Source organism: Seriola dumerili, unplaced genomic scaffold (genome assembly GCF_002260705.1).
Source record: "Seriola dumerili isolate Sdu_G_001 unplaced genomic scaffold, Sdu_1.0 BDQW01001845.1, whole genome shotgun sequence".
NCBI lineage: Eukaryota > Metazoa > Chordata > Actinopteri > Carangiformes > Carangidae > Seriola > Seriola dumerili.
Genome location: NW_019176100.1, coordinates 158,117 through 184,679, shown reverse-complemented (window position 1 = coordinate 184,679; position 26,563 = coordinate 158,117). Strand labels below are relative to the sequence as shown.

The 26,563-nt window shown below is 47.0% G+C and overlaps 2 protein-coding genes across 2 annotated transcripts in view; both read left to right on the top strand.

Annotated features, from left to right (window-relative positions):
• arsb (arylsulfatase B) overlaps nucleotides 1-11,717 on the top strand; it is a 54,159-nt gene extending 42,442 nt beyond the window's left edge. Inside the window, exon 8 of the mRNA XM_022768782.1 lies at nucleotides 11,637-11,717. The gene's annotated coding sequence lies outside the window, so the exon portion shown is untranslated. The remainder of the gene's footprint in view (nucleotides 1-11,636) is intronic.
• Nucleotides 11,718-11,954: 237 nt separating this feature from the next.
• The window catches only part of lhfpl2 (LHFPL tetraspan subfamily member 2), a 15,034-nt gene continuing 425 nt past the window's right edge, over nucleotides 11,955-26,563 (top strand). Inside the window, exon 1 of the mRNA XM_022768783.1 lies at nucleotides 11,955-12,397. Coding sequence (XP_022624504.1) covers nucleotides 11,977-12,397 — 421 coding nt within the window. The 5' untranslated portion in view covers nucleotides 11,955-11,976. The remainder of the gene's footprint in view (nucleotides 12,398-26,563) is intronic.

The following is a 26,563-nucleotide window of genomic DNA, read 5'->3' as shown; positions in this document are numbered from 1 at the left end:
AAACCCCCCCCCCCCCCATGCCTTTATGGACCCCTGGGGTGGTTTGCAGGGCCAAGGTGGGGCTGGAAATGGTTAGGCATAATGGAGACAGTGTTAGGCCTGAGGGCCCCCGAACTCTGCAGCTCTGGGAAAGGGAGAAGAAGAAGTGCCTGAGCTCCTCAGGACCCCCCCCCCTCCCGCCGGCCTATCAGCAGTCAGAGGAAATAGGTGTGAAGAATGTAGCCCCTAATTTCTTCAAGTGATATTTCACCTTGGTTCATTCTTTTTTAGCACTAACATTGATTAAGTGCATGAAAAGCAAAGTTTCAGTGTCAGTAAAGTATTAAAAACTAGAGCTGCAACAGTTAGTCAAATTATCAATGAGTCAATCAAAAGACAATTAATCAGCAGCTATTTTCTATATAATCAACTACAATCGATCAATATTTTTCAAGTGAATTTGAAATTATAAATATATAATTGTGTTAAACTGAATATTTCGGGCTGTTTGTTGGATAAAACACGGAATTTAATGATTTAATGAAAGTGTCAGTGTCAGTGTCTTATGTTTTATAGACTAAGTTTATTATTTGATTAATTGAGAAAGTAATCAGATTAATCAATAACGAAAATAACTGTTAATTCGCAGCCCTAAAACACGCTGATACAACTTCATACACCTCAGTCTCTGTGGTGTCTTTGTGATGAGTTTCATAAATCGTCCACTTTCACATTTTTCATTGCACCACATGAGTGAGTGCAGATCGTAAATCTCTTTAACGCGGAGCAGCTCCTGGTCCGGATCAAGAGGATCCTCTTCGCACCGTTTCTTTGTCTTTCTAGCTGCTGCGAATAGAACTTCAACTACTTATTGGTTTTTTTTTTATTTTGTCATGTTACCTGATTACAGCACAACACACGTGCTGGGTGACTCCGCCCATGCACCGTCATGTTTTCTGACACTGAGTGTGATCCACATTCCTCTGTTGTGCGGATGAATCTATGTTTAGTTGCATTTTTGGTTTTAAATTCTTCCCACATTCTGCAGATTGCGCCTGTGAGCTGAACTTCACATGTACTGCACCGGTCGTCTTTGGATAGTTGTGTTTCCCATCCATCTCTGGTTATACATGATGCTGATGTGTTCAAGGACACTCTGACATTAGAGATTGAGTCAGCAACGTAACAGAAGTTTGAGAACAAATTCACATTATCTTTGTCACATTGAGGACATGTCCTTATGGATAAAAAAAAGTGATATAACCAACTTTTATATGATGGAAAAAAAACGCACTGTTTTGGTTGAATGTGCATTTGTAAAAGGAGAAATGTAACTCAAAGTTAAAACCCCTGGTGTTGTGTTGTGTTTGCAGGGTCGCGCAACAACCGGTTTTCCTGTTTCCACACAACAAACAAAAACTCTGTTGTTATCGATGTTATCTCTGTTTTGTTGCTGCTCTTTAAATCCTCGGCTCAAACAGATACGAGCTGATGTCTAACAGCTCCGAGATGCCAAACACATGGAGTCACCCGGCACAGAGCGGTCTTTTCACGAGATGGCTCTCCAGTGAACCCACCGCACCCCACCCTCTCTGTCTGTCTGTGCCGGTCCAGTTGGCCACCCACTTTGAGTCCAGACTGTGATATGTCAGATGGTCTCTGTTTTCCATCACCCTCTTAACCCTCGTGCCGTGGGCTCGCCATGCGAGGGGTGTTATGGTCAGAACAGGAGAGGATGAGGGATATTTGCCCTCCGCCGTCCTCCGCCCTCCGCACAGACAGCTGAAGAATTGCCCCGTCTCTCCTCCTGGAGCGACTCCTGCTCCACCTCACCGCTCAAACCAGGCTGACACACAGTCGGCCAGATTGTATAAACAGATGTTTCCAGGGGGGAAACGGTTGACCACTCACACTGAGATCAAATGGAGGTGCGCATGTTTGGTGCGCCCAGGTCCACATGTGTTCATGTGTACTCTGCTATGCTGTGTTTTGATTATGTATTTGGACTCAAAAAAGACCCCTGGGATTGGTGAAGTTGTTTTCTTTTCCCCCTCATACTTCTCCACGGTTCAGTTCAGTCGGAGGTGTTATGAGTCCTCGTAGCGTTTGCAGCTGACGCGTCAGCTCCACACCTCTAGCAGGTGTACTCCCTCCTGACCGCGAGCTGTGGGATCTGTCCCACACTGAGGTCTCTACACCATTATTCCTTTCCCTCCTTCTCTCTTTCCCACGCTCCCGTCTCGCTTCCCGCCGGAGCTCAGTGTTGGGATTTCCTCACCTTCAACACATCCGTGTGTTTGCGCTCCAGCGGCACTCCCCCTGCAGAAAGTTCATAAATTAGCAAATACACAGCGAGAGATAACACTCCCTCACAAAGACGTGGTGAGCTGCAACCACTGTCGACAGGAGCGTAATGGATAAAAATGATGTGGCGTGACCTCGCCGGGGGAAATGTATCTGTCTCTTGACCTCAGCTGTCGCATTAAATAAATGGATCGGTGTCAAATACATGAATAAGATTTTGAGGTTGTCAGCAGAAACCCAGATATCGTATCTGCGCAAGAATGGAAACATTTCAAACAACACTCAGCCCGACTCTGAGTCTCTGTGAGTCTGAAAATATACGGTGCTCACTGCCCAGTCAGTGCAGGGCCCTTCCCCTGTGTGCGCCCGCGCTAAACATCTGTCTCCATGTGCCTGTTGATGCGCCCTACACCCATCAAGCCGTGGCCTTGAAGTGGCCAGATGGTCCGGAGCTGCTCCCTCTGTGGCGTTCAAGCTCGGCTCAGACTTCTCTGATTGCACGGAGAAGCAGTGAAGTCTCCCCAACATCCATTTGTCACTTCAGATCTGCTTTTAGACCGCTCGGATTATGTGCTTCTTTCGGGGGGGGGTGAGATGCATGGATTATTTGAAAGATAAAAAGGGGTGGGGGCGTGGGGGTGTGGTTTACATCCATATGCTACCATCAGGTATCAGATATTCTCCTCGTCTAGACACAAAGTGTTTTCCTAGTGATCTGCATCTGATTCCACCACACAGTGAGCTGTCATTATTATTTTTCCTCAACTGGAAAACTCCGTAACTTCAGTCTGTCCGTCCGTGGCTTGCGTCTGTTTCTCACATGTCTCTCCTCCGCTGCCATCCGGGTTTTTCCACGGAGGCTGGACGCTGGAGTGACGCAACACGTGCAGGCGCAGCTCCGATTGAAAACACGTGGAGATAACAAAAAAAAAAAAAAAAAAAAAAAAAACCTCATTGAGATATCTGAGGCACGTCCGGGAACCATGTGTCGACACGAGCCAAAATAAACGGTCCAATAAAATCAGTTCCTTCCTGATTTGGTCTTAACTGCTTTATCAAAGTAGGACTTTGGCACACCTGAACCTGCATCCAGGTCACAGGTGCGCAGATACAAAACCTTTACAAGATAAGCGTAGTAACTCAGAACAGGGCTTGTTCTTCACTGGTAATGTTTGTGTGCACCCAGTCTGAAAGCTGTAAAGTTGTAGGGGTCCACTCTCTCAACAAGAAGTGTTGTTAAGGAATCTGGATTGCATTTTATTTTGGTCGTGATTCACTCCAGATTCCACCTACTGAGTATGTGGGCTCCACATGATTTATGATATTCTAATACGGAAAACGGCAAAATTAAAGCCGCATTAATTCTGTGCACCTGGGGAATGTTGAGTCCCGTGTTCGCTCCCCTTTTTTATCTCAGTGTTGGTCTCCACCAGCTCATGATGTTCACATGTCTGGTTATTTAGCTGCTGAACGCTCTGCTGTGTCTGGATCTGACGGTGACACAGACTTCAGCTCAGTTACTTTCTATGTGGTTTTAAAATGGTCTTAAAGAGTCTTTGCTCTGCAAGAAACCCTGGAAACTGACATGGACTTAATGAGTCAACAGGCAGAGTGATTGATAATGGAAATAATTATAGAGTGCAGCAGGACTTAGTTAGCATTTTAGCACTTCCTGTTCAGTGAGACTGCAGAGGTCGTCAGGGACGTTAAACCTCATCCTCACCCGTCCACCTTTACAGCCTCGTTGTGTTTATACTCAAACTTTGTAAGAGGAAAGGCTTTTGTAAAAGAGGTCAGAGCTAAATCAAACTACAAGTTTAAGTTTAGCGGTGGTGACGTTGAAGTCATGTGACCCTGGTGTGGTTAGTTTATTTGTATTTATCCTGCTGAACGTTTTGAAACCTGTCAGAGTTTATTTTCTGAAATAATCAAAAAAGCTAATGTAAAAATCCCATTGGCTTTTTGTGGAGGGACGCGGGTGACGCTAACATGTGACCTACGAAAGTACGTCACTCCAGCAGCTCTGTGTTCGCTGCAGCCCTGACTGATGGAGAACAGTATCAAAGAGGCGGATTGAGAAAATAAAGTTTCTGTTCCTTTTATTTGAAAATGTGTTTTTCTGTTTGTTGTTATTGAAACCAGTCTTCACTGAAGCGACGGCTGGATCTCTTTTGTCCGACCCGTTATCTGACTGTTATCAGCTGTCGCCCTGCTCTGCTTCACACTCCTCCGCTCTCTTCAGATCTACAAGATACTATTGATCAGAGTCTGACAGGTAGAGATGAATGAGCCCGCAGCCGGCCTCCACCCTGAGCTCCGTCCCGTCCGAATGAATGATGACTCGGTGCCGTGCATGTGTGTGGATGGTGCTGCCTGGATCAGGACTGCTGAGGATCTTTTCTCTCCTCTGTCGTGTCTGATCCTCCGCTCTTTGATGTGGGGGTCTGCGCTGTGTCGGGGGCTCCTGAGGCTGCCAGGAGAAATCTCCAGCAGCATCTTCAGTCCGGCCTCAGCAGCGCCGCCAACTTTCCATTAGTGTGTAAGAGGATATGGAGTCGGTCTCTGTCAGGCCTGAATCTGCATCTCCCCAAATCGGAAACATGATATGTGAGAACGAGATCCGCTCACAGTCAGGTGTCAGCTTCTGATGGAGTTTCTAGTTGTTATCTCCTCATCTCACACACACACACACACACACACACACACACACACACACACACACACACACACACACACTATTTTCATTGTCCTTCTATTCGCTCTTATTGTTGATTTTTATTTATTTATTGTAAAGCACTTTGATCTCGTGTATGAAAAGTGCTCTATAAATAAAGTTTGTCATTATTATTAATGTTAATATTGATTATACTTTGATGTATGAGAGGTGTACCCTCTTGAATTATATTTGTACACACATATACTGCATATACACGTTGTGTGCGGTGTTTTTTAAATAGCCTGCACCTGTATGTGATGTACGTATAGTCTCACCTCTGCAGGGCTCTTGATTATAAACAGAAAGAATAGTTTTTCAGAAACAATCCACCTTTTTTGCAAAACTGTGATCGTCCAATCACAGCCGAGCAACTTCAAGCTTCCACAGCAGGTGTGTCAAAGCTTTTTTGGTGACGTGGTGTGCATGTGGTTTTTAGTAATATCGAGGCTCTGCATTGAGAGAAGAGGTTTTGGAGGGTGGCGTCTTTCATAAAGGAAAGGAATGTGTGCGTTTGTCTGCCGCCATTATGAACCTGTCGGTCCCCGGCTGGAAATGAGAAGCTGCTCTTGTCCACTTGTCTGAAATCATTCTTTCAACAATTACGAAAACTGTTTTCGAGGTTTAAATCTGCCACAATTAACACTGTAAACTGCTGTGAGAGAAAAGAGAGTTTGACAGGCATAACAACAGCATCCTGGGGTGGGGGGTTATTTTGCCTAAAAGATTTTAATTTTGTTTTATTCTAGACATTTAAATGAGGCTTTAAACTCGCCTATTAACATGCTCCCATCCGATTCACAGCAACAGGAAGACGATGAGTCACCAGCAGTTGTACGAAATGGGTCAAAGGAGAAGTTTTATTACGTCTGGAATATGCTGGTCTGTGCTGAAAGGATCTATTTTTGAACCGTTACGGCCTCATACTTCCACTCAAACTGATAAGAGAGGCCTCTTCCTCGGGCCTCTCCACGCTGCGCTCAAGTGCCTGGCTGGCTTGACCTATCGGCTGCTCCGCCTGCGTGAGTCGGCCCCCTTTTTTTTCCGTCTTCATATGGAAGTCATTTGTGAGTTTGAACACAAGTCAGACAAACGCTGTAGCTGACTGCACTGTTGGCTGAACGCACCCAGTGCTGCTGTAAGCAATCCCGGGACGCTTGGCTCCCATCAGCCACAAAGGTTATCCATTAGTCAGACAGGGAACCGTCCGCTCCATCAGGCAGTTAACTAGGCAGCTATCTAACGCTGTTGTTGACTGAAATCCACCTTAACAGGATCTGTGTGTGTGTGTGTGTGTGTGTGTTGTGATTCATGCGCCGGGTATTAATGGCAGCGACCAGACGAGCTGTGTGCTGACATCAAATAAACTTTATGTACAAACTAAACAATAACGGTAACAGAGGTCAGACTACACAAAGGAAGTAATGTGGTAGTACAAAAATAGTACTATGATGTCAAACTGTGTACTTCCAATTTCACTTAAAGTGTAATTTATATTTGAAATAACAGGAACTGTGATGAAGATCTTGCAAATCCACTTTGAGTCAGGGATGGCCCCCATTCGATCGGCAGCAGATCTTTATCAGCCAACACGTGATCAGTTGATCAGAATGAATGCTTCTAGTCACCGATCACCTGCGGCGTGTGACAGGCCACCACCACAAAACATGTTTACAAAGTGTGTGAGACCGATAATAACGTACTGCCATCTGCAGTGCATGACAAACACCGTCGGTATCGGCCGATCTCACCCGTAGATGATGAAGTTTTTCTTTTTCCTGGTGTTTTTGGAAGTTGCCAAACAACTTCATTATTCATTACCACCACCTTCTGGACGGGAGCACGGCCACGAACCATGATTAGATGATTAGACCACGGAAATAAAAACACAGTGCAGTCAGATTTGTGATGCATATACTGTGTATGTGGATAAGTGTAAACGAGGCCTTAGTCTGTCTCTTGTACCAACAGTTTATCCAGCAATGTATATACACAACTGTACGTGCTCATGGAAGAATACACAGTGCTGGGTAAGGCATAATGTTGTTTTCATTTAGGCTGATAGCGAAGACGTTGGCGTTGGCTGATTGAACGAGTGCAGAGAGCAACGAAAACAGAGCGAGAAGGTGCGAGAAACTGAGACGGAGAGAGAGAGAGAGAGGGAGAGAGAGGGAGAGAGAGAGGGGAGAAACCCTCTGCAGCTCCAGCTCTTGTTATTTTAACCCAGATTCAGCACTGAAATATGGCCACCATGTGGACCCTCTCAAGAAGTGTGGCTCCAGTTGTCGGCCCCGGCCAATCAGAGGAGGCCGTGGCGGTCCGGGAGGAGGGACGTGGGGAGGGTCTGGGAGTCAGAGTCTTCTGAAAGAGAGGCATTAAAGTGTGTGAGCAGAGGAGGAGAGTCAGGGCAGAGAAGCCACATCTCCAGGAGAGCTGGACTATCCACAGGCCGATGGAGACAGGTTGGACTATTGTCTTATTTTTCTTAATTGTCTTTCATTCGTTTCCCATTGAACCCACTGAGGTGACACCTTGAGGGGAAGGGGGGGGAAAGGGGGGGGGGCACATCAGTCCCTTACTCATCTAAACTGTCAGCTGTGTTCCTGGCTGCTGTAATGGGATATAAATATTGTGCTTTAGGTCTGAATCACAAGCTCTCTGTAGCGTCACACAGCTCCAGGATGCCGAGCAGATGTGCAGAGGTGTTAGGAAAGACTGGCTCCTTCACTGTGGAAAACCTGACTACAGACTCCTTTTGTTATTGACTGCTATTATTACCACTGAAGTCTGCAATTTTCCTTAAATAATCCCTAAATTGTCCTCTAAAGCCGACTCAGCAGCCACGAGAAAACACTGAAAAAGAAAAGAAAAGGATGGATGTTGTGCTTTTGTTTGTAGGTGATTGACTCACATGGTTGTCACTGACCCGGTGATTGTAGTTGTAGGTTTATTTTCTTCCATGTGGTTTATCTTAATGTCGGAGTGTGTTATTAAACAAGGAAGTGTGTGGACTGGCATCTGGGGTCCTCCGTGACCAATCATCTCCTGCATTCCCCTTCAGTAGCTGCAGGGGATTCTCGTTCAAACGGATCCTCACAGATTATAAGGACGTCCTTTGTTTTAAAATTGCTTTGCTGTTGGGTCACATAAGGTAAAAAGATATTTAGATATGTTAATATTTAACAGAATGATGTGCTTGGATTGTAGATGCTGGACAGGTTGTAGAAGTCTCGTCCCTGTCTTGATGTCCTCTCAGGATTGTAGACTTTCCATAAACTCCAAAAAACAAATAGTCTCCATGGCGACGCGTGACTCTACTCATGGCATGTCCATAGATATGTAGATTGTTTCCTGTCAGTCAGTGGCAGCGTGGAAAAGGCGTTTCCTGTTGTTTTGCTGCTGAGATAAGAGAAAGGCTGAGTTGTCGCTTTGAACCGGAGTCGTGCACTTTAGCTTTTTTAGCCACAACAGCAGCATAGCAACAGGGATGGCTGTGTTGGTTGGCTAGGACTGAAATATCTCAAAGATTATTGGATGGATTCCTATGGGATTTAGTACAGACATTCATGTTCCCCAGAGGATGAATCTTACACATGTTGGTGATTCCCTGGGTTTTCCTGTAGTGTACTATGAGATTGACATTTTTTGGTTTTGATTGACATGTCTTGACAACTGGAGAACTTGTGACATAACTGGATGTCAGGAAATTTTGTACAGATGTTCATGTTCCCCAGAGGATGAATCGTACAGACGTTAGTGATTCCTTGCTTTTCCCCTTTCTGCACCTTGAAATCGACATTTTTACTTTTTAATGTGACATGTCTTGACAACAGTTGGATGAGTTGTCATGGAATTTAGTTCAGATATTCGTGGTGCCCAGAGGATGAATCTTACAGATGTTGGTAAATCCCCGGGGTCTTCCTGTAGTGTACTATGAGGTTGACGTTTTTTGTTTTTTTTTGCTTTTGATTGAACAGATTGCCGTTACAAACGTCTGTGCTCCCCTCAGGATGACTTGTGATCCCTTTACTTTTCTTCTAGCACCATCATCAGGTCAAACTTGTATTTTCACCCTTTTGGGGGGTGGGTGGGGGGGTGGCATGTGTCAGATGGCAGGGTGAGTGTGGTAAGTGTGTGCGCTCATGGGGATTAGTGTTTGGGGGTCAATGGGGTGGTGGGTGCAATCTGAGGGCCGTAAACTTCTCTGTGTATGTAAACTGAGACTCAAATAATCCTCGCCCCCCCCCCCCCCCCCCCCCCAGTTACTCAGGGAGCATAAAGGACGTCGTAAATCCACCTCGAGCTTCACATACATAGACTACAGACTACCATGCTTCACTCTATCTTGGGAAACTTCTGTTCATGATAACTGCTCAGATCTGTTCGCCTGGGAAAACGGCGAGCAGACGTCTGGACATATGTTGTGACGAATACCAGGTACATTAATAGAAGCGGACTTGTCCAGGCCTGTTTGAGAGCTAATAACCCGCATTCAAGGCAGCTCCAGACAAAACTGAGACCCACCGGTTGGTGCTGCGCAAACCACCAGGCACGTGATGCGAAACCTACTCAAGCAAAGCGAGGTCAAAGGTTAAGTGTGCGGGTCTTCAAAGCTTCGAATCTCACCAGGTGGTTCGAATTGTTTCAGCTACAACAATATTCCTGTCAGTGAGGAATTAGTCTTCGCAAACTGGCCGGTAAATGTTTGACCTCAAAACTTCGGACTGCCCGCGCCTCATGCCTGAGAAGCCGTTTGTCTTAAATCCTAACGTCAAACATCAGTCATGTCAGAGGACCTCTGGGACCCCTCGCCGCCCCCTCGCCACCCCCCCGCCCCTCAAACGTCAAACGGTCCGTGTGTGTGTGAGGGGGTGGGAAGAGTTTTTCAAAAAAAGTTCTGTTGGTGAACGTGCGTCTGCATCTGTCCCTGCATCTGTTCAGGGTGAGGCAATGAGCTTGTGATTCATAAAATTAATTTTGGTCCAAATCCTCAGAGGCGGCTGTCTGTGCCTGGTCTTATGATCTCATCCGTCTTACACACTCCAAACATACTGTACATTAGCTTACACACACACACACACACACACCACCCTGCAAAAGATCACAGATCAGGGTCATTTTCTCCGCTGGAAAAGAAGAAGGAGGAAAAAAGAAAGAGAACTGTTGTTGCTTTCTCAACAGGATGACAAAGATCAAAGTTTGTGTAAGGCTCTTACTCACACACTGAGTCTTAACTCTCTGGGAACTGACCACAGAGGGACGACCGTGGCTCCCGGCCCTCGCTGGAAGGGGAGCGCCGGGGGCCGAGTGATGGAAACCCTCGCGGTGCAGGCGGCACACGTGTCAACAGCGGCCCCCGGCTCCCTCTGCTGCCCTGCCAAACACTGGTTGGAGAATGACTTACAGACTCCCGAGAGACGGCAGGGAAACCGGAGCAGAACAAAAAGACTCAGAGAAAAGAAACAACTGTCAGCTTTGGCCCACAGCTGAATTTATAACATGAGCACAAAGGCCTGAGTGCGTCTTTTAATCTCCTCCAGCTTCTGTGCGTTAATGCACGTCCTGCTCAGGTTTAATGTGAATGTCTCTCAAAGATAAAATCTCAAACTTTCTCTAAAGAAATCTCTAAAGAGCCTTGAATAAGGATCCCTGTGATGAAAGTCTCGAGAGCCTAGAAGTCTGTCTCCATCCATAATCGCACTGTAGTCTGCTGTCAATCAGTTAGTCGATTAGCAGAAAGTTAATTCCTCTTCAAACTGTTTTGATCGTAGATTCGTTGTCACAGTTATTTAATCAGGTCAGATACTAAACATGCTGCTTCCAGCTTCGCCATCGTGATGTTTTTCAGCGTTTTACTGTTTTATATGTTGTAAACTGAACATGTTTGTGTGTTTTGGACTGTTGGTTGGATGAAACTACTTTACGAGTTTAGATCAGCGTTTTTTATGATCCTCTGATATTTTATCGTCATAAAATTGACTTTTTTATGAACGAAACTAGCTGCCGTTTCCTGGTTGCAGAGTCAGTGTGTGCAGAGCAGAGCTGCAGGGGTGATGCCACTGAGGTTATCAGTGGTCATGTGACAGCCGGACGGCCGTTGTGTTATCAACCGTTGGCTGACCTCAGGTCAGCTGTGTGGGCTGCTTGATGAGAGGCCTCAGGCTTGTTTTTCTCTCTGTCTGCATCCGTTTCTCATTCTGCTGTTTCCACATCTATGTTAACCCTCCCATCTCACACACACACACACACACACACGCCCAAAGGCAGACATGCACGTTAACTTTCTGTTTCGCTGTTTTATATTTTTACAACCTCAGTCATGAAGCTCCCCCGGGACGAGAGAGTTCAGCGAGTATCCTGATCACAAATCTTTTAACATAAACACTGAAAACAGAGGAGGCCCACTTCAAACGAACACATCCCAACACAACTCATTAGACCCCCCCCCCCCCCCCTCCTAAACATCTACACCAGGAGCCTCCCTTCCCCAGCTCAGTCTGCTCCTCCTCCACACTTTCCCCCCTTCTCCACACTTCTGCTCCTGAGAACAGAAATCAATGATCATCACACGCAGTTACTTTTTTTTATACATGCAATTAAAGCCCTCACCCTGTTCTTCTGTCTCTGTTTTATATCGTAGGTGTGTCTGATGTGACGCCAGCGGGCTGGCTCAGGGAACACGACTTCAATACAATGTAGACACCGAGCAGCAGACAGAATCAGAGTCAGAGCACCGAGCCGACAGAAGGAGGGAGAGCTCAAGGAGGAGGAAGAACAGCTGTGCTGAAGATAAGACGGACAGAGAGAAGAGGGACGCAGCAGACTGTGAATCATTGACGTGAACCTCGTGTGAACAGCAGTGTCATCACCTTCTCCTTTTCCTGTGAAGTCTTCAGTCACTCGCACACCTCCGCCGGAGACGGATCACCTGTTCACCTCTCAGCCAGTCTGCACCGAGGGAGACTCCAGCCACCGTCAGCATGTGCCATGTGATTGTCACCTGCCGCTCCATGCTGTGGACTCTGCTGAGCATCGTGGCGGCGTTCGGAGAGCTCATCGCCTTCATGAGCACTGACTGGCTGGTGGGATTCCCCCGCACGCCAGACGCCGTCTTCGGCCCCCATGGGGCCACCGCAGCCGGAGAGGCCTACAGGCCCACTTTAGGCATCTACGGCCGCTGTATAAAACTGCCCCACCTGCAGCGTGGGGTACTGTGCGGACCGTACGCGATACACTTTGGAGAGATTGCCAGCGGGTTCTGGCAGGCTACTTCTATCTTCCTGGCGGCAGGGATCCTGCTGCTGTGTGCCGTGGCGTTCATCTCGGTCTTCACCATGTGCTTCCAAAGCATCATGAAGAAGAGCATCTTCAATGTGTGTGGACTGCTGCAAGGGATCGCAGGTGAGACTCACACACACACACACACACAACACACACAACACACACATCCCATTAAAATGTGTTTTATTACATTAGAAAAAGGTTCAAGCCGTGATTGGCTCTTGCTCAGACACAGAGGTATCAGACAGACTCAGTGTCAGTGAATTAACAGTCTTGAGGTGTAAGTATTCTCCGTCAGCGCCGCTGGTGACAGACGGTCACGCAGCTTCAGGAACCCGCTCTGACAACATCCTCCTGACGTCACGTGGAGCTGTTTCCAACCGTTCTGATATTCACGCCCACTTCACAGCAGCTGTGCTGAGGTGACAGCGGAGCCAGGGACTGAATTTCCATCTCGGCCATCTTTACACATCTCCTTCCGTTGTGTTTCCTGTTTACAACCCAGAGCAACTCTCCAGTCACCGTGTTTAAACGATATCACGCCTGATTCTGTTCGAGCGTCACCTCACTTGTACACATCGTCAAGCCGCACTCGACACGCTATCAACACGTGATAAACTAGCTCATTTATTCTTTGATATAATTTCAATTTACACGTGAATCCTCTGTATCTCATGAGGATCCAGTTTGTGCTCGAAATTTGAAATCTGAAAGGGGAGAGTTTTGCTCTGAACTCGTGAGGAGAGAAGAATCTGAAAGTTAACTCGGGTCATAAAAACCCTCATTGTTCCTGTTTATTCCTGTGGCGTCCGTCATTTCTCAAGGTAAATGAAAAGTTATGATCTCAGCTCAACGCATTCATTATACGAGCGCCACAACTCCCACTGCTTGAATTATGTGGTTTGATTCTCGTGGAGCCTCAGGTGAACTTTTACCCAAGCAGTCGAGAGTTTAAAAGACACGGCAGCTCGTTCCTCACCGCCGAGGCCGCCGCCCAAATATTTACCTTCTGCGCAGTCAAGTCGGAGCTTTTCTTGACAGTCGATTGGCTGACGACGCATGCGTATCTGGGTTTGTGTGTGAAGGGTGTGTGTCCTGCGTCTATGGTTATGTGTCTGAGGCCAGATCCTCGGCCGCCTCGACTCGCTGTGGTGAACTCTGGAAGGGAGGAGGCCATGAGATCATGCTCTCAGCTCTCTGCTGATTATGGCTGTCCTCCTCCCCCACAGTTGTTTGTTTGGTGCAAAGGCCCAAACAGAAAAGGTGGGAGTGTGGTGACGGATAAGCCCGACTTTACAACCCCAGCTCTGTGCTGACCCGAGACATGTCCACCAGGACTGTAGGTGCACGAGTGACACGCAGTCATGTGACGATTTACGATTTTACTGGCCCTTTAACACTGGATCTCTTGAGTTTATTAAGCAGTTTTGGGCAGCGTTGCAAACCAATGAGCAGGACTCCTCAAAGGCCATGTTGGATTTTTGTGTGATTCTCTCATCAGTGTGATGAAGTACTTAATTTACCATCGACTGGATTAAACAAATCAGATATTCCCTGTTGCTTATTTCACATGCGAACAGTGTAAGTGATTTTCCAGAAAATCTATAATGACACAGTTAAAGGAAAGTTAAATGTCCCATATTTTCCTCTTCTCCTGCGTTTTATTTGACGTGTTGCTCCATAAGAAGAATATATTTGTGGTTTTAAGAACCAAAAAAAACCATCTCAATGTAGTTTCAAATCTCCGGCTGACGGTTCTCTGAGTGATGAAATTAAATTCTAGCAGATTTCAGGTGAAACACAGGTTGGATGGTGGGTCCAGGTTTAATCGAGACATGTCCTGAGTGGGACATTTCACAGGTGAACTGAGTGCTGAAGGAGCACTTTTAAATGTCTGTTTCTATATTATATATTTCTCATTTATGTCGCCATGACTCTTTGTTGCCATTGGAATCCAAAGGCAGTGAACATGTGACGAACGAGAAATCACATTTTTGGAAGAGCATTCGTTTAAGTTCACAACGTGGTGGAGGTTTAACTCTTCCAGCAGGAACGTCTGTTGCAACGTTTTACGTCCACTGGAGAATCAGCTTTATGTAGCTACTATATGAGTTTGGATAAAATGGCGTTCTACAGTCGTAACTGTACAAATGTTTTCCTGTCACGGTCGACGGTGCAGTATCTCAGGCTTATATCTGTCAGAGGAACAGCAGTGTTACATCACATGAAATCCTGCTGTTTACCATCGAGAGAAGCGAACCCGGCTGAGGTAACGAAAGTGAGGAAATACACCGCTGAGTCTCCTCGCTGTGGAGAGGATGAGGATGTGGAAGAGGAAAGGGGGCGAGCGGAGCTTCAAACAGCTGAGGAGGCGGGAGGTTTCTTCTTCCTCCTGGAGCCTAAAGGCCGATAAACTTTTACTAATTTCAACCACGGGAAGAGATAAGACCCAGAATTTCCCCCCTCTCCTGTCCGACATCCAGCTGTGTCACCGCTCATGTTCCTCCGGGTCTGTTGTTCCTCCGGCGTTAATCACTCGCTCAGCGCGCACGAGGGTCTTCGACTTGACTTTCCACGAGGCCTGTGAATGATATCACTCTCGCTGATATCCACCACCAGAAAAAGTACCACACCGACTCTCTCCTAATCATTATTTCCACAGCGGCTGCCGACCCTCCGGTAATGAGAAAACTGGAGCCAGACAGCAGATGTTTGGGGAAGTGATTGACCTCAGATGGGAAGATTGTGATGCCGTTGCCAGAGATGGTCACGTCATTGCACTGGAGTTCCTCCAAACCCCCGTTAACCTAATCTTCACTTACGCTGATGTCACTTTTACTTTTTACTTTGGACTTTCTCGTCCCCTCTGACACACTTTCTGACGGCCTTAAACCGCCGGTCAGTTTAAGCTCAGGTGGTTTTAAGCTTTCAGCTGAGGGACTGTGATCGAATGGCTAAAGCAGACCCTCCTGCTGAGGGTCAGTCCAGTAAACTCACAGGCGCACATTTTAGGGTCCATAAAGACTTTTTTCTCCGTGCACTTTAACTTTGTCGCTCATTCGCATTCATGTCGAAGAGGATTTAGAGACAAGATGGCAAACAAAGTCGGCCGTAAAACTGTCTCCAGTTCTTGTGCGTTTTTGCTGGCTTTTATTAGCTGCTGTAAACTTTCCCTCTGGTGAGTCACAGGTTTGACTGTTGACTGTGACTCAGCTCCACGCTGGAAGTGAAGGAAACAAAACAATACCTTACAGGAATTTACGCAGCGTCACTGTCACGGCGACGACTCACACACGAGAATATCATGTGTTACGTAAGAAGGGGATAAGAGATGGGATTCCTGTGTGTTTATTAGCTTTTTCTGGATACCTGTGTTTGCAGTGGAGGTGTGGCTGTTTCATTAAGACACCAGACACATGTAGAGTAAATATGTGCTGTCAGGAAAGCCTTTGTCTTTTCTATACTGCAGCATTTACACATATACATCTGTACACTTGCAGTGGGACCTTTAAGAATTTATAAACAGCATCCTCTTCATGTGGATCCCAGAGGTGGACCTGGTTCTTCTTCCTGGAAAGGAGAGACGTGGCCAGATTTCTGGGAGCAAAGTGCAGACCTGCTGTACGGGGGGGGGCAGAGGTTAGAAAGGAGGGTGTGGGGGCTGGGAGGTGGTTGATTGGTGGCAGGGAGGCGGCTATCAGAAATAGATTGACGGTTGGAGAATTGACAGTTAGGAAGTTAACAGAGACAAGAGCCAGTGCAGAGGGAATACTGAGGCTGGAAGGGTGGAGTGCAGCGGGATATTAGGTTAGGAGGTCCGAGTGTGTGTGTGTGTGTGTGTGGAAGGGTGGGGGGGGGGGTGGGGGAGGGGGTCTTAGGAGGGGTGGGGTTGGGAATTAAAACCATACCTTCAATCCATCACTGAAGCCGGTCTGGACGTCAGGGCTATGCAGCAACATGTGGAAAGAATTTATGACCTAGTTTTCATTTCCTTGTTTAATACGATATTGGGCGCTTTAAGAGCAAGAGAATGGGAGGAGGAAGAAAGGAAGCAGAGAGAGGGAAAGAGAGGGAGATTAGGAGAGAATGAAAGGAGAGAGTTTCACCTCCACACTTTGTTTTTATGAAGGAAAGCAGCGAGAGCCGCTCGTCGAAGGAGAGCTAGTTGGGTGAAAACATTAAGACTGAAGTTCTCCTTCCCTGGCTGCTTCATTTATTATCTGTAATTTTATTATTGTAAATGTTTCCGGCTGAGCTTTGATTGGTGGCAGGCCCCTCGTCTGGCCAGCTGACTGATCTGCTACCACGGGAGGAAGTGCAGAGCAGAGGAAACGATGCAAACAAGGCATCTGAAAATAATGCATTCATTTCAGTTCCCTCCAAAAAAGATCATTAGTTCACTTACAATGAGGTAACCTGGGGTGCGCTGGCTGCAGGCATGGATGCAGTATGAGTCAAGTGTTCCTGCACATACACAAGTAAAAGGCCCCCCACCCCTCCCATTCACATATGACTACAAATGACTACAAATGAGGTGACTGCTTTTTGTGGTTGTTTTGAGTCTCTGTGGTTGCTCTGGGTCTCTGGGATTGTCCTGCCTGTCTGTAGTAGCTTTTAACTGAACTCTCAAACAAGAAATATTCAGGGCGGTTCATTCTCCGTGGGCCTGTTCAGTAATCCATCCATGAATCCTGCTCACGTTTATTGATTAATAATATTACTAGGAATTATTGTCATATGTTGTCAAACAGCTGACAAAAATGTGATGTAAATGTCAATAAATGAATGTACTTGTACAATAACTGCAGGTCTCATTTTTTATTTTTCAGCATTTTTAAAATTACATTCTACGTGCTCTTTAAAAATGTTAAAAAGTCTTTAGTTTAATTTAGTAGAAAGAAGGTTGTTTTTAGACCTGTACGAGCAGTGTGTGTGTCAGAAATAGTATTTAAGTGTTGAAGTCAAGTCGGCGCGGCAGCAGAAGTGGGTCACAGTAACACAGGAAGTGACCCCGTCCTTCCACCAAGACACAGGACGCCGGAGGGTCGGCCGGGGACTGGGGCAGGCGGGAAAGACCTTCGGCTACCTTTTCCTGTTGTTCTCCTCGCTCCGTTGTGCACTGACCTGACGGGATCATGTGCCAAGACTCAGGCTTTCTGTTGGTGGGGGTGGGGGGGTCTTACCGCAGTTATCTTCAGTCCCATTTCAGACAGTCATCAGGAAATCATTTCTGTGTGGGGCAACGTTTTTTTGTCCGTCCTGATGGGATGCTTTGAATGCCACGATGGCACTTTGGCAGGAAATGTTTTGTGTGGTGGTCACACAGATGATTTGCTGCAGTCATCATTAACAGAGTCCCCCCAGAACATGAAGCTGGTTTTTGCCTCATGACAGTGTGACAGTTTGTTCTTTCAAACATTTGGATTTGCCTCAAACTACTTGCAAATCGTGTGTGTGTGGTCAGAAATCCCACATGGTGCCTTTTTTAAAAAAATCACCAATATGTTTGAGAAAAGAATCTGAACTCGAGCTGGTGAAAGCTTCGGAAAAGTCCTGCAAGTGTGTGTTTAATTAAAACTTTCTCTTGTGAAACTATTTCCAAGGTGAAGAATGAACTTTCAGGATCACTCACTTGTTATTTGGCATCTCATAATTTGGTGCATTGACCACAACCGCCTCTCCCTGTCCCCCCCCCCCCCCCCCCCCCCCCCCCGCCCCCCCCCCTGCCCCCTTTTTTTGCACACCTTTCACCCTGAGACCCTGCCCCCCCAATCTGCCCCTCTCTCAGCAACGCAATGAGGTGGAGGAGATAGAGAAAAGTTAAGTCAGGTTTTGGGGATGTGAGCGACTCAGCAGGAACGGGCTTTTGCAGGTTTGATGTGCCGTGCTGTTCTCCGCCTTACCGCTGTTTGGATGTTTGAATGGGAACCGTCTGGACAGTCCAAGCGTTGCAGATAAGGGGGGGTCGAGGCGGCAGGGAGAGGCGGTTTGTGGTCAATGCCACCAAATGTATGAGATGCCAAATAACAAACGTGAGTGATCCGAGTCATTCTTCACCTTGGAAATAGTTTACACGAAAAGAAAGTTTTTAATTAAACACAACACTGCAGGACCTTTCTCCCGAAGCTTTCACCAGCCTCGAGTTTCAGATTCTTTTCTCAAACATATGGTGCATTTTTAAAAAAAAAAGGCACCATGTGGGATTTTCCTGACCACACCACACAACGATCAAGTTAGTTGAGGCAAATCCAAATTGTTTAAAAGAACGAACTAGTCACACTGTCATTGAGGCAAAAACCAGCTTTCTGGGGGGACTCTGTTAATGGATGAACTGCAGCAAATCATCTGTGTGGACCACCACAAACAAAACAGTGTGTCCTTGCCAAAAGTTTGCCATCGTTGGCATAAAATGCAAAGTCATCCCATTCTAGGACGGACAAAAGAAAACGTTGCCCCACACAAGTTCGAATGATTTCCTGATGACTGTCTGAAATGCGGCACTGAAAGATGAAAACTGCCGGTAAACGCCCCCCACACCCCACCCACCAACCAGAAAGCCTGAGTCTTGGCACATGATCCCGTTCAAGGTCACCCTGCACCAACGGCATGACGGAAAGGGAGACACAACAGCTGAAAGCTATAGCTCAACGGTCTTTTTCCGGCTCGCTTGCCCAGTCCCCCGGCCGACCCTCCGGCCGTCCTGTGTCTTGGGGAAGGAACGGGGTCACTTACCTGTGTTACTGTGACCCACTTCTGCTGCCGCGACCTAGACTTGACTTCACACACTTGACAATTACTTATTTCTGGAACACACATCTAGACTCGTACAGGTCCTCAACCCTAAACAACCTCTTTCTACTAAATTAAAAATCTTTAAAGACTTTTGAACATTTTTAACAGAGCACGTAGATTGGTAAAAATTTTAAAAATGCTGAAAAATAAAAATAAAATGAGCTCTGCAGTTTATCCTGTACAAGTGATCATGAATTTATGACAAAATTTACATCATCATCTTTTTTGTCAGCTGTTTTGACAACCAGCGGCTATGACAATAATTCGCTTCAAGTAATATATATTAATCAAATTAACGTGAGCAGGATTCATGGATGGATTACCTCTGAACCAGCCCAACGTGAGAATGAACCGCCCTAATATTTCTTGTTTGAGAGTTCAGTTAAAAGCTAACTACAGACAGGCAGGGAACAATCCCAAGCAGACCCCAGAGCAACCACAGAGACTCCAAACAACCACAAAAAAGCAGTCACCTCATTTTGTAGTCATTTGTAGTCATACTGGTGAATCGGGAGAGTGGGGGGCCTTTTTACCTGTGCCCCTATGTGCTCAGGAAAGCACTTGACTCATACATCGCTCTCTCAGCGCACCCAGGTTACTGCTAATGTAAGTGAACTCAATGCCCCATTCTTTTTTTGAGACGTAAACTTATATGAATCGCATTATTTTTTCAGATCCTTTGTTTGGCATACGCTTTCCTCTGCTCTGCCACTTCCTTCGCCGTAGGTAGCAGATACAGTCAAGCTGGCCAGAGAAGGGGGCCTGCCCCTACCAAGTCAAAGCATACAGCGCGGATAAACAGATTCCTACAATACATAAATATTACAGATTGAATAAATGACCGCAGCCAGGAACCACCGAGAAACTTCAAACGTCTTGAAATGTTGTGTCATCAAACTAGACATACTACACTTTCGTACGAGAGCGGGCTCTCGCTGCTTCCTTCATAAAACAAAAGTGTCGGGAGGTGAAACTCCTCCTTTCATTCTCTCCTAATCCCCTCTTCCTTTCCCTCTCTCTGCTTCCTTTCTTCGCTCCTCCCATTCTCTTGCTCTTAAAAGCGGGCCCAATTATCGTAGTTTGAGAGAGCAAGGGAAACCCTGAAAACTAGCATAAAAATTTCCTTTCCACATGTTGCGCTCATAGCCCCTGACGTCCAGACCGGCTTCAAAGTTGAGAAATTGGAAGTATGGTTTTCACTCTCCCCACACCAACGCCCCTCTAAAGACCCCTCTCACCGACCACCCCACCCGACCCCTTCAACACACACACACACACCACACTCGGACCTTCCTAACCTAATATCCTCGCTTGCAAACTCCCTTGCCATGCCTCAGTTATTCGCCTCTGCACTTGGCTCTTGTCTCTGTTAACTTCCATAACTGGTCAATTTCTTCCCAACCTGTCACAACCTCTACTTTCTGATAAGCCGCCTCCCTGCCACCAATACGTTCAATCCAACCCCTCCCAAAGCCCCCTCACACCCTCCTTTCATAAACTCTCTGCCCGCCCCCGCTGTACACGTATATAGCGGTCTTGCACTTGTGCATCCCAGACCCAATCTGGCCACGTTCTTTCCTCCAGGAAAGAACGCAACGCCAAGAATAGAAGGATAGACAGAAGAGAAGAAGAAGAGAAGAAGAAGACAGACAAGAAAGAAGGAAACCCGATATAAAACCAGGTCCACCACTAAAGGGATCCACATGAAGAAGCGATTGTCTGGTTTTAATAAAAATTCTTTAAAAAGGTTTCCCACTTGCAACTGGTGTTATAGGATGTATATGTTGTAAGAATGCTTGGAGTATAGGAAAACACATAAGGCTTTCCTTACAGCACATAAATTTTACGTCTACATGTGTCTGATACGCGTCTTTAATGAAATCAGCCACACTTCTCCACTGCAAACAACAGGGTATCCAGTACCAGAACGCCTTAATAAACACCACAAAGGGAATCCCATCTCTTATCCCCTTTCTTACCGTACACACATTGATATTCTTCGTGTTGGTGAGTCGTCGCGTGACGGATGCTGACGCTGGCGTAATATTGGCCTGTAAAGGTATTGTTTGTGTTTCCTTCACTATCCAAGGAACGTTGGAGCTTGAGTCACAAGTCAAACAGTCAAACCCGTACTCACCGAAGGGAAAGTTTTACAGCAGCTTAATAAAAGCTCAGCTCGAAAACGCAGCAAGAACTGGAGACAGTTTATACCGGCCGACTTTGTTTGCCATCTTGTCTCGTAAATCCTCTTCACGACATGAATGCGACGCTAGCCCTGGATGTTAGCGACAAAGTTAAAAGGTGCCACGGGTAGAAAAAATCGTTCTTCCCTATGGACCCTAAATAAATGTTAGCGCCTGTTCCGACGTACTGGACTGACCTCTCAGCAGGAGCGGTCTGCTTTAGCCATCTCGATTCACATTCCCTCTCAGCAATTGGAAAGTCTTAAAACCGACCTGAGGCTTAGAACTGGACCATGGCCGGAGCGGTTTAAGGCCGTCAGAAAGTTGTGCCAGAGGGATGCGAAGAAAGTCAAAGTAAAAAGTAAAAGTGACATCAGCGTAAGTGAAGATTAGTTAACGGTGGGTTGGAGGAAGCCTCCAGTGCAATGACGTACCATCTCTGGCAACGGCATCACAATCTTCCCGATCTGAGCTCATCACTTCCCCAAAACATCTTGTTGTCTGGCTCCAGTTTTCTCATTTTACCGGAAGGGTCGGCGCCGCTCGTGAACAATAATGATCTAGGAGCAGAGTCGCTGTGGTACTTATTTCTGGTGGTGATATCAGCTGAGACGTGATTCATTCCACAGGCCTCGTAGAGAAGAAAGTCAAGTCGAAAGACCTCGTGCGCGCTGAGCGATGCTCGATTTAACGCCGGAGGAACAACAGACCCGGAAGGGAAACATTGAGCGGTGACCACAGCTGGAGTGTCGGACACAAGGGGGGAATTCTGGGTTCTTATCTCTTCCCGTTGGTTGAAATTAGTAAAAGTTGTATCGGAAAACTTTAGGCCCTCCAGGAGGAAGTAAGAGAAACCTCCCGCCCTTCCTCAGCTGTTTGAAGCTCTCATCGCCTCGCCCCCTTTCCTCTTCCACATCCTTCATCCTCTCCACGCGAGGAGACTTCAGCCGGTATATAATATACCTCACTTCAGTTACCAGCCGAGTTCGCTGTCTCTCGTATCGGTAAAACAGCGGACATATCATGTGAATGTAACACTGCGTCGTTCCTCTACAAGATTATAAGCTGGAGTGTATCGTCGCTCATGCTGACATCGTCCATAACCCACGCCTAGTAGCTCATAGCGCCTTGGTGTAATGTATCACGTACTTGGCTTCTTGTACCAGCGACCCATTGCTTGTCTTCACGTCATTGCCAGTAGCGTCGCTCGACGACTTCTAATGCGGCCGATTGTCACCAGAGCCGAATTCCTAGTCCTGTTACCTCCTCCCTTCGGAGGATCAAAATCCAAAGCCATCAACCCTTGAACCAATCGCCCTGCGACCCCACCATACCCCGCTGCAACGGTGATGACCATTGCGACCGCAGGAAAGCATACTCTGCCTTTATCACTAACGTAATTCCCATGACCTGGTGATGACATGGTACGCAAGCGCATCGGCTGGAGTCCGTCCGCTTATCCGTGCATCGAAAATGGAAACATGCTCGCCGCCGCACGAGTATATGTGTTCGCATCCTGTAATAGATACTAACTCGTATAGTCAACTGGCTCGCGATTACGCTCAAGTCGCGCCCGCCGCCCCTACCAATCCGCGAGCCGTCGCCTGCCGAAGGTCCTGTTCCTCGACAGAATCAAGCTAGAACTACCGTCGACCGTGACAGGGAAAACATTTGTACAGTTACGACTGATAGAACGCCATTTTATCCAAAACTCATATAGTAGCTATCAACGAACACGCTGATTCTCCAGTGACGGAAACGACAGTTGCACACAGACGTTGCTCCTGCTCGGGAAGAGTTAACCTCCACCACGTTGTGAACTTAACAATGCTCTTCCAGAAACATTTGTGATTTCTCGTTCGCACTGTTTCACTGCCTTGGATTCCAATGGCAAACAAAGAGTCATGTTGGCCTAACAGACATTTAAAAGATCCTTCAAGCACTCAAGAATTCACCTGTGAAGATGTTCCCACTTCAGGACATGTCCATCCGAGTTAAACCTTCGACCATACTTCCGACCCAACCTGTGTTTCACCTGAAACTGCTAGCGAATTTAATTTCATCACTCAGAGAACCGTCAGCCGGGAGATTTGAAATACATTGAGATTTTGTTTTTTGGTTCTTTTAAAACCACAAAAATATTCTTCTTATGAGGCAAACACGTCAAATAAAACGCAGGGAAGAGGAAACCAATGGACATTTAAACTTTCCTTTAACTGTTGTCATTATAGATCTTTCTGAACACACACTTACACTGTTCGCATGTGAAATAAGCAAACAGGGAATAATCTGAATTTGTTTAATCCAGTCGATGCGTAATTAAGTACTCATCACACTTATGAAGAGATCACACAAAAATCCAACATGGCCTTTGAGGAGTTCCTGCCTCATTGGTATGACAACGCTGACGCAATAACAAGACTTGACGTGTGCCTTAAGAGTCGACTGAACTATTATAAGGATCCATCGATAAGGCCATTAAAATCCGAGTAACGTTAGATGCGGCACTCGTGCATACTACAGTCCTGTGGACATTGTCTCGTGGGCAGCAACAGAGCTGGGTGTGTAAAGTCGGGCTTACCCGTCACCACACTCCCACCTTATCTGTTGGGCCTTTGCACCAAAACAAAAAACTGTTGGGGGGAGGGGACAGCCATAATCAGCAGAGAGCTGAGAGCAGATTCTCATGGCCTCCTCCCTTCCAGAGTTCACCACAGCGAGTCGAGGCGGCCGAGGCAATCTGGCCTCAGACACATAACCATAGACGCAGGACACACACCCTTCCCACAACAAACCCAGATTACGCATGCGTCGTCAGCCCAATCGACTGTCAAGAAAAGCTCGCAGACACTTCTTGTCGCAGACAGTAGGTAAAATATCATCTCCTGTACTCGGTTCGGCGCCGCCTCCACGGCGGTGCAGCGAACGAGCTGCCGTGTCTTTTAAACTCCCGACTGCTTGGTGTTAAAAGTTCACCTGAGGCTCCACGAGAATCAAAACCACTATAATTCAAGCAGTCGGAGTTTGTGGCGCTCGTATAATTGAATGACGTTGAGCGCTGAGATCATAACTTTTCATTTACCTGAGAAATGACGGACGCCCACAGGAAATAAAACAGGGCAACAATGAGGGGTTTTATCGACCCGAGTTGAACTTTCAGATTCTTTCTCTCCTCACGAGTTCAGAGCAAAACTCTCCCTTTCAGATTTCAAATTTCGAGCAACAAACTGCGATCCTCATGATGATAAGAGGATTGAGTGTAAATTGAAATTATAGTCAAAGAATAAATGAGTTACGTTATAATACGTCGTGATAGTCCGTGTCGAGTGCATGGGAGCCTTGACGTCCGTCAACACACATGGCTGAGCACTCGACATAATCTAAGGAGGCGTGATATCGTTTAAACACGGTGACTGAGATATGCATCTGAGGTTGTTAAACAGGAACACACAACAAGTGAGATTAGTGTATATAAGGCGATGATAGTGAGAGAGTTACGGAGTCACCTGGCTCCGCTCGTCACCTCCAGCACAGCTTGCTAGTGAAGTGGGCGGGAATATCAGAACTAGACAGTTGAAACAGCTCCACTCGGTGACGTCAGGAGGATGTTGTCAGAGCGGGGTTTCCTGAAGCTGCGTGGACCGTCTGTAACCAGCGGCGCTGACGGAGGAGATACTTACACCTCAAGACTGTTAATTCACTGACACTGAGTCTGTCTTGATACCTTCTGTGTCGAGCAAAGAGCCAATCCACGGCTTGAACCTTTTCTAATGTAATAAACAACATTTTAATGGGATGATGCGGTGTCTGTGTGTGTTGTGTGTGTTGGTGTGTGTGTGAGTCTCAACCTGCGATTCCCTTGCACAGCAGTCCACACACATGTGAAGTGCTCTTCTTCATGATGCTTTGGAAGCACCATTGGTGAAGACCGAGAGAATGAAACGCCACGACGCCACACAGCAGCAGGATCCTGCGCCAGGAAGATAGAAGTAAGCCTGCCAGAACCCGCTGGCAATCTCTCTCAAAGTGTATCGCGACGGTCCGCAACAGACCCCACGCGCGCAGGTTGGGGGCAGTTTTATACAGCGGCCGAATCCCTAAAGTGGGCCTGTAGGCCTCTCCGGCTGCGGGGGCCCCATGGGGGCGAAGACAGGCGTCTGAGCGGCGGGGGAATCCCACCAGCCAGTCAGTTGCTCTATTGAGGCGGATTGAGCCTTCTCGAGAACGCCGCCACGATGCTCAAGCAGAGTCCATCAGCATGTGAGCGGCCAGGTGACAATCACATGGCACATTGCTGACGTGTGGACTGATCTCCGCTCGCGTGCATGACTGGCTGAGAGCGTAACAGGTTATCCGTCTCCGCGGGAAGGTTGCGAGTGACTTGAAAAGACTTCACAGGAGCGGCAGCCTATATCACCGGAGGAAGGTAAGCTCAGTGATAAGTGCAAACCGTATATCACTAACCGTAACGTCGAATGCATATCAAAGGTCTTGTCAGTCCTCTCTCCTAGCTCTATCTTCAGCCCTTTTCTTCCTCCTCCTTGAAGCTCTCCCTCCTTCTGTCGCTCGGTGGCTCTGCACTCTGATTTCTGTCTGCTGCTCGGTTTCTACATTGTATTGAAGTCGTGTCTCCTGAGCAGCCCAGCTGTGCCGTCACATCAGGACACACCTACGATATAAGAAACAGAGCGACAAAGAACAGGCGTGAGGGCTTTAATCTGCATGCTACTAAAAAAAGTAACTGCGTGTGTCAGGGGATGATCATGATTCTTTCTCAGGAGCAGAAGTGTTGGAGAAGGGGGAAAGTGCTGGCAGGAGGAGCAGTACGACGGAGATCGTCCTGTGAGATGTTTAGGAGGGGTGCGCTCTCAATGCCACTTGGTGGTCCCGAACTGCTGCCCGGGATTGTTCTTTGAAGTGCGGGGAACCTCTCTCGTTCCAGTGTTTAATGTTTATAAAGATGTGTAGATTAGATACTCGACTGAACTCTCTCGTCCCGGTGGGAGCTTCATGACTCGAGGTGGTAAAAATATAAAACAGCTGAAACAGAAATGTAACGTGCATGTCTTGCCTTTGGGCCGTGTGTGTGTGTATGTGTTCGTGTTGAGAATCTCGGGAGAGGCATTAACATGTAGCGACACTGTCGGAAGAAACCGGCGATAGCCAAATGAGAAACGGATGCGAGACAGAGAAGAAAAACAAAGCCTGTAGGCCTCTCTCAAGCAGCAACACAGAGCTAGACCTACGGTCAAGCCAACGGCTTGTGATAAACTACAACGGCGCTCCGGTGCCAATCTAACATACTACTCTT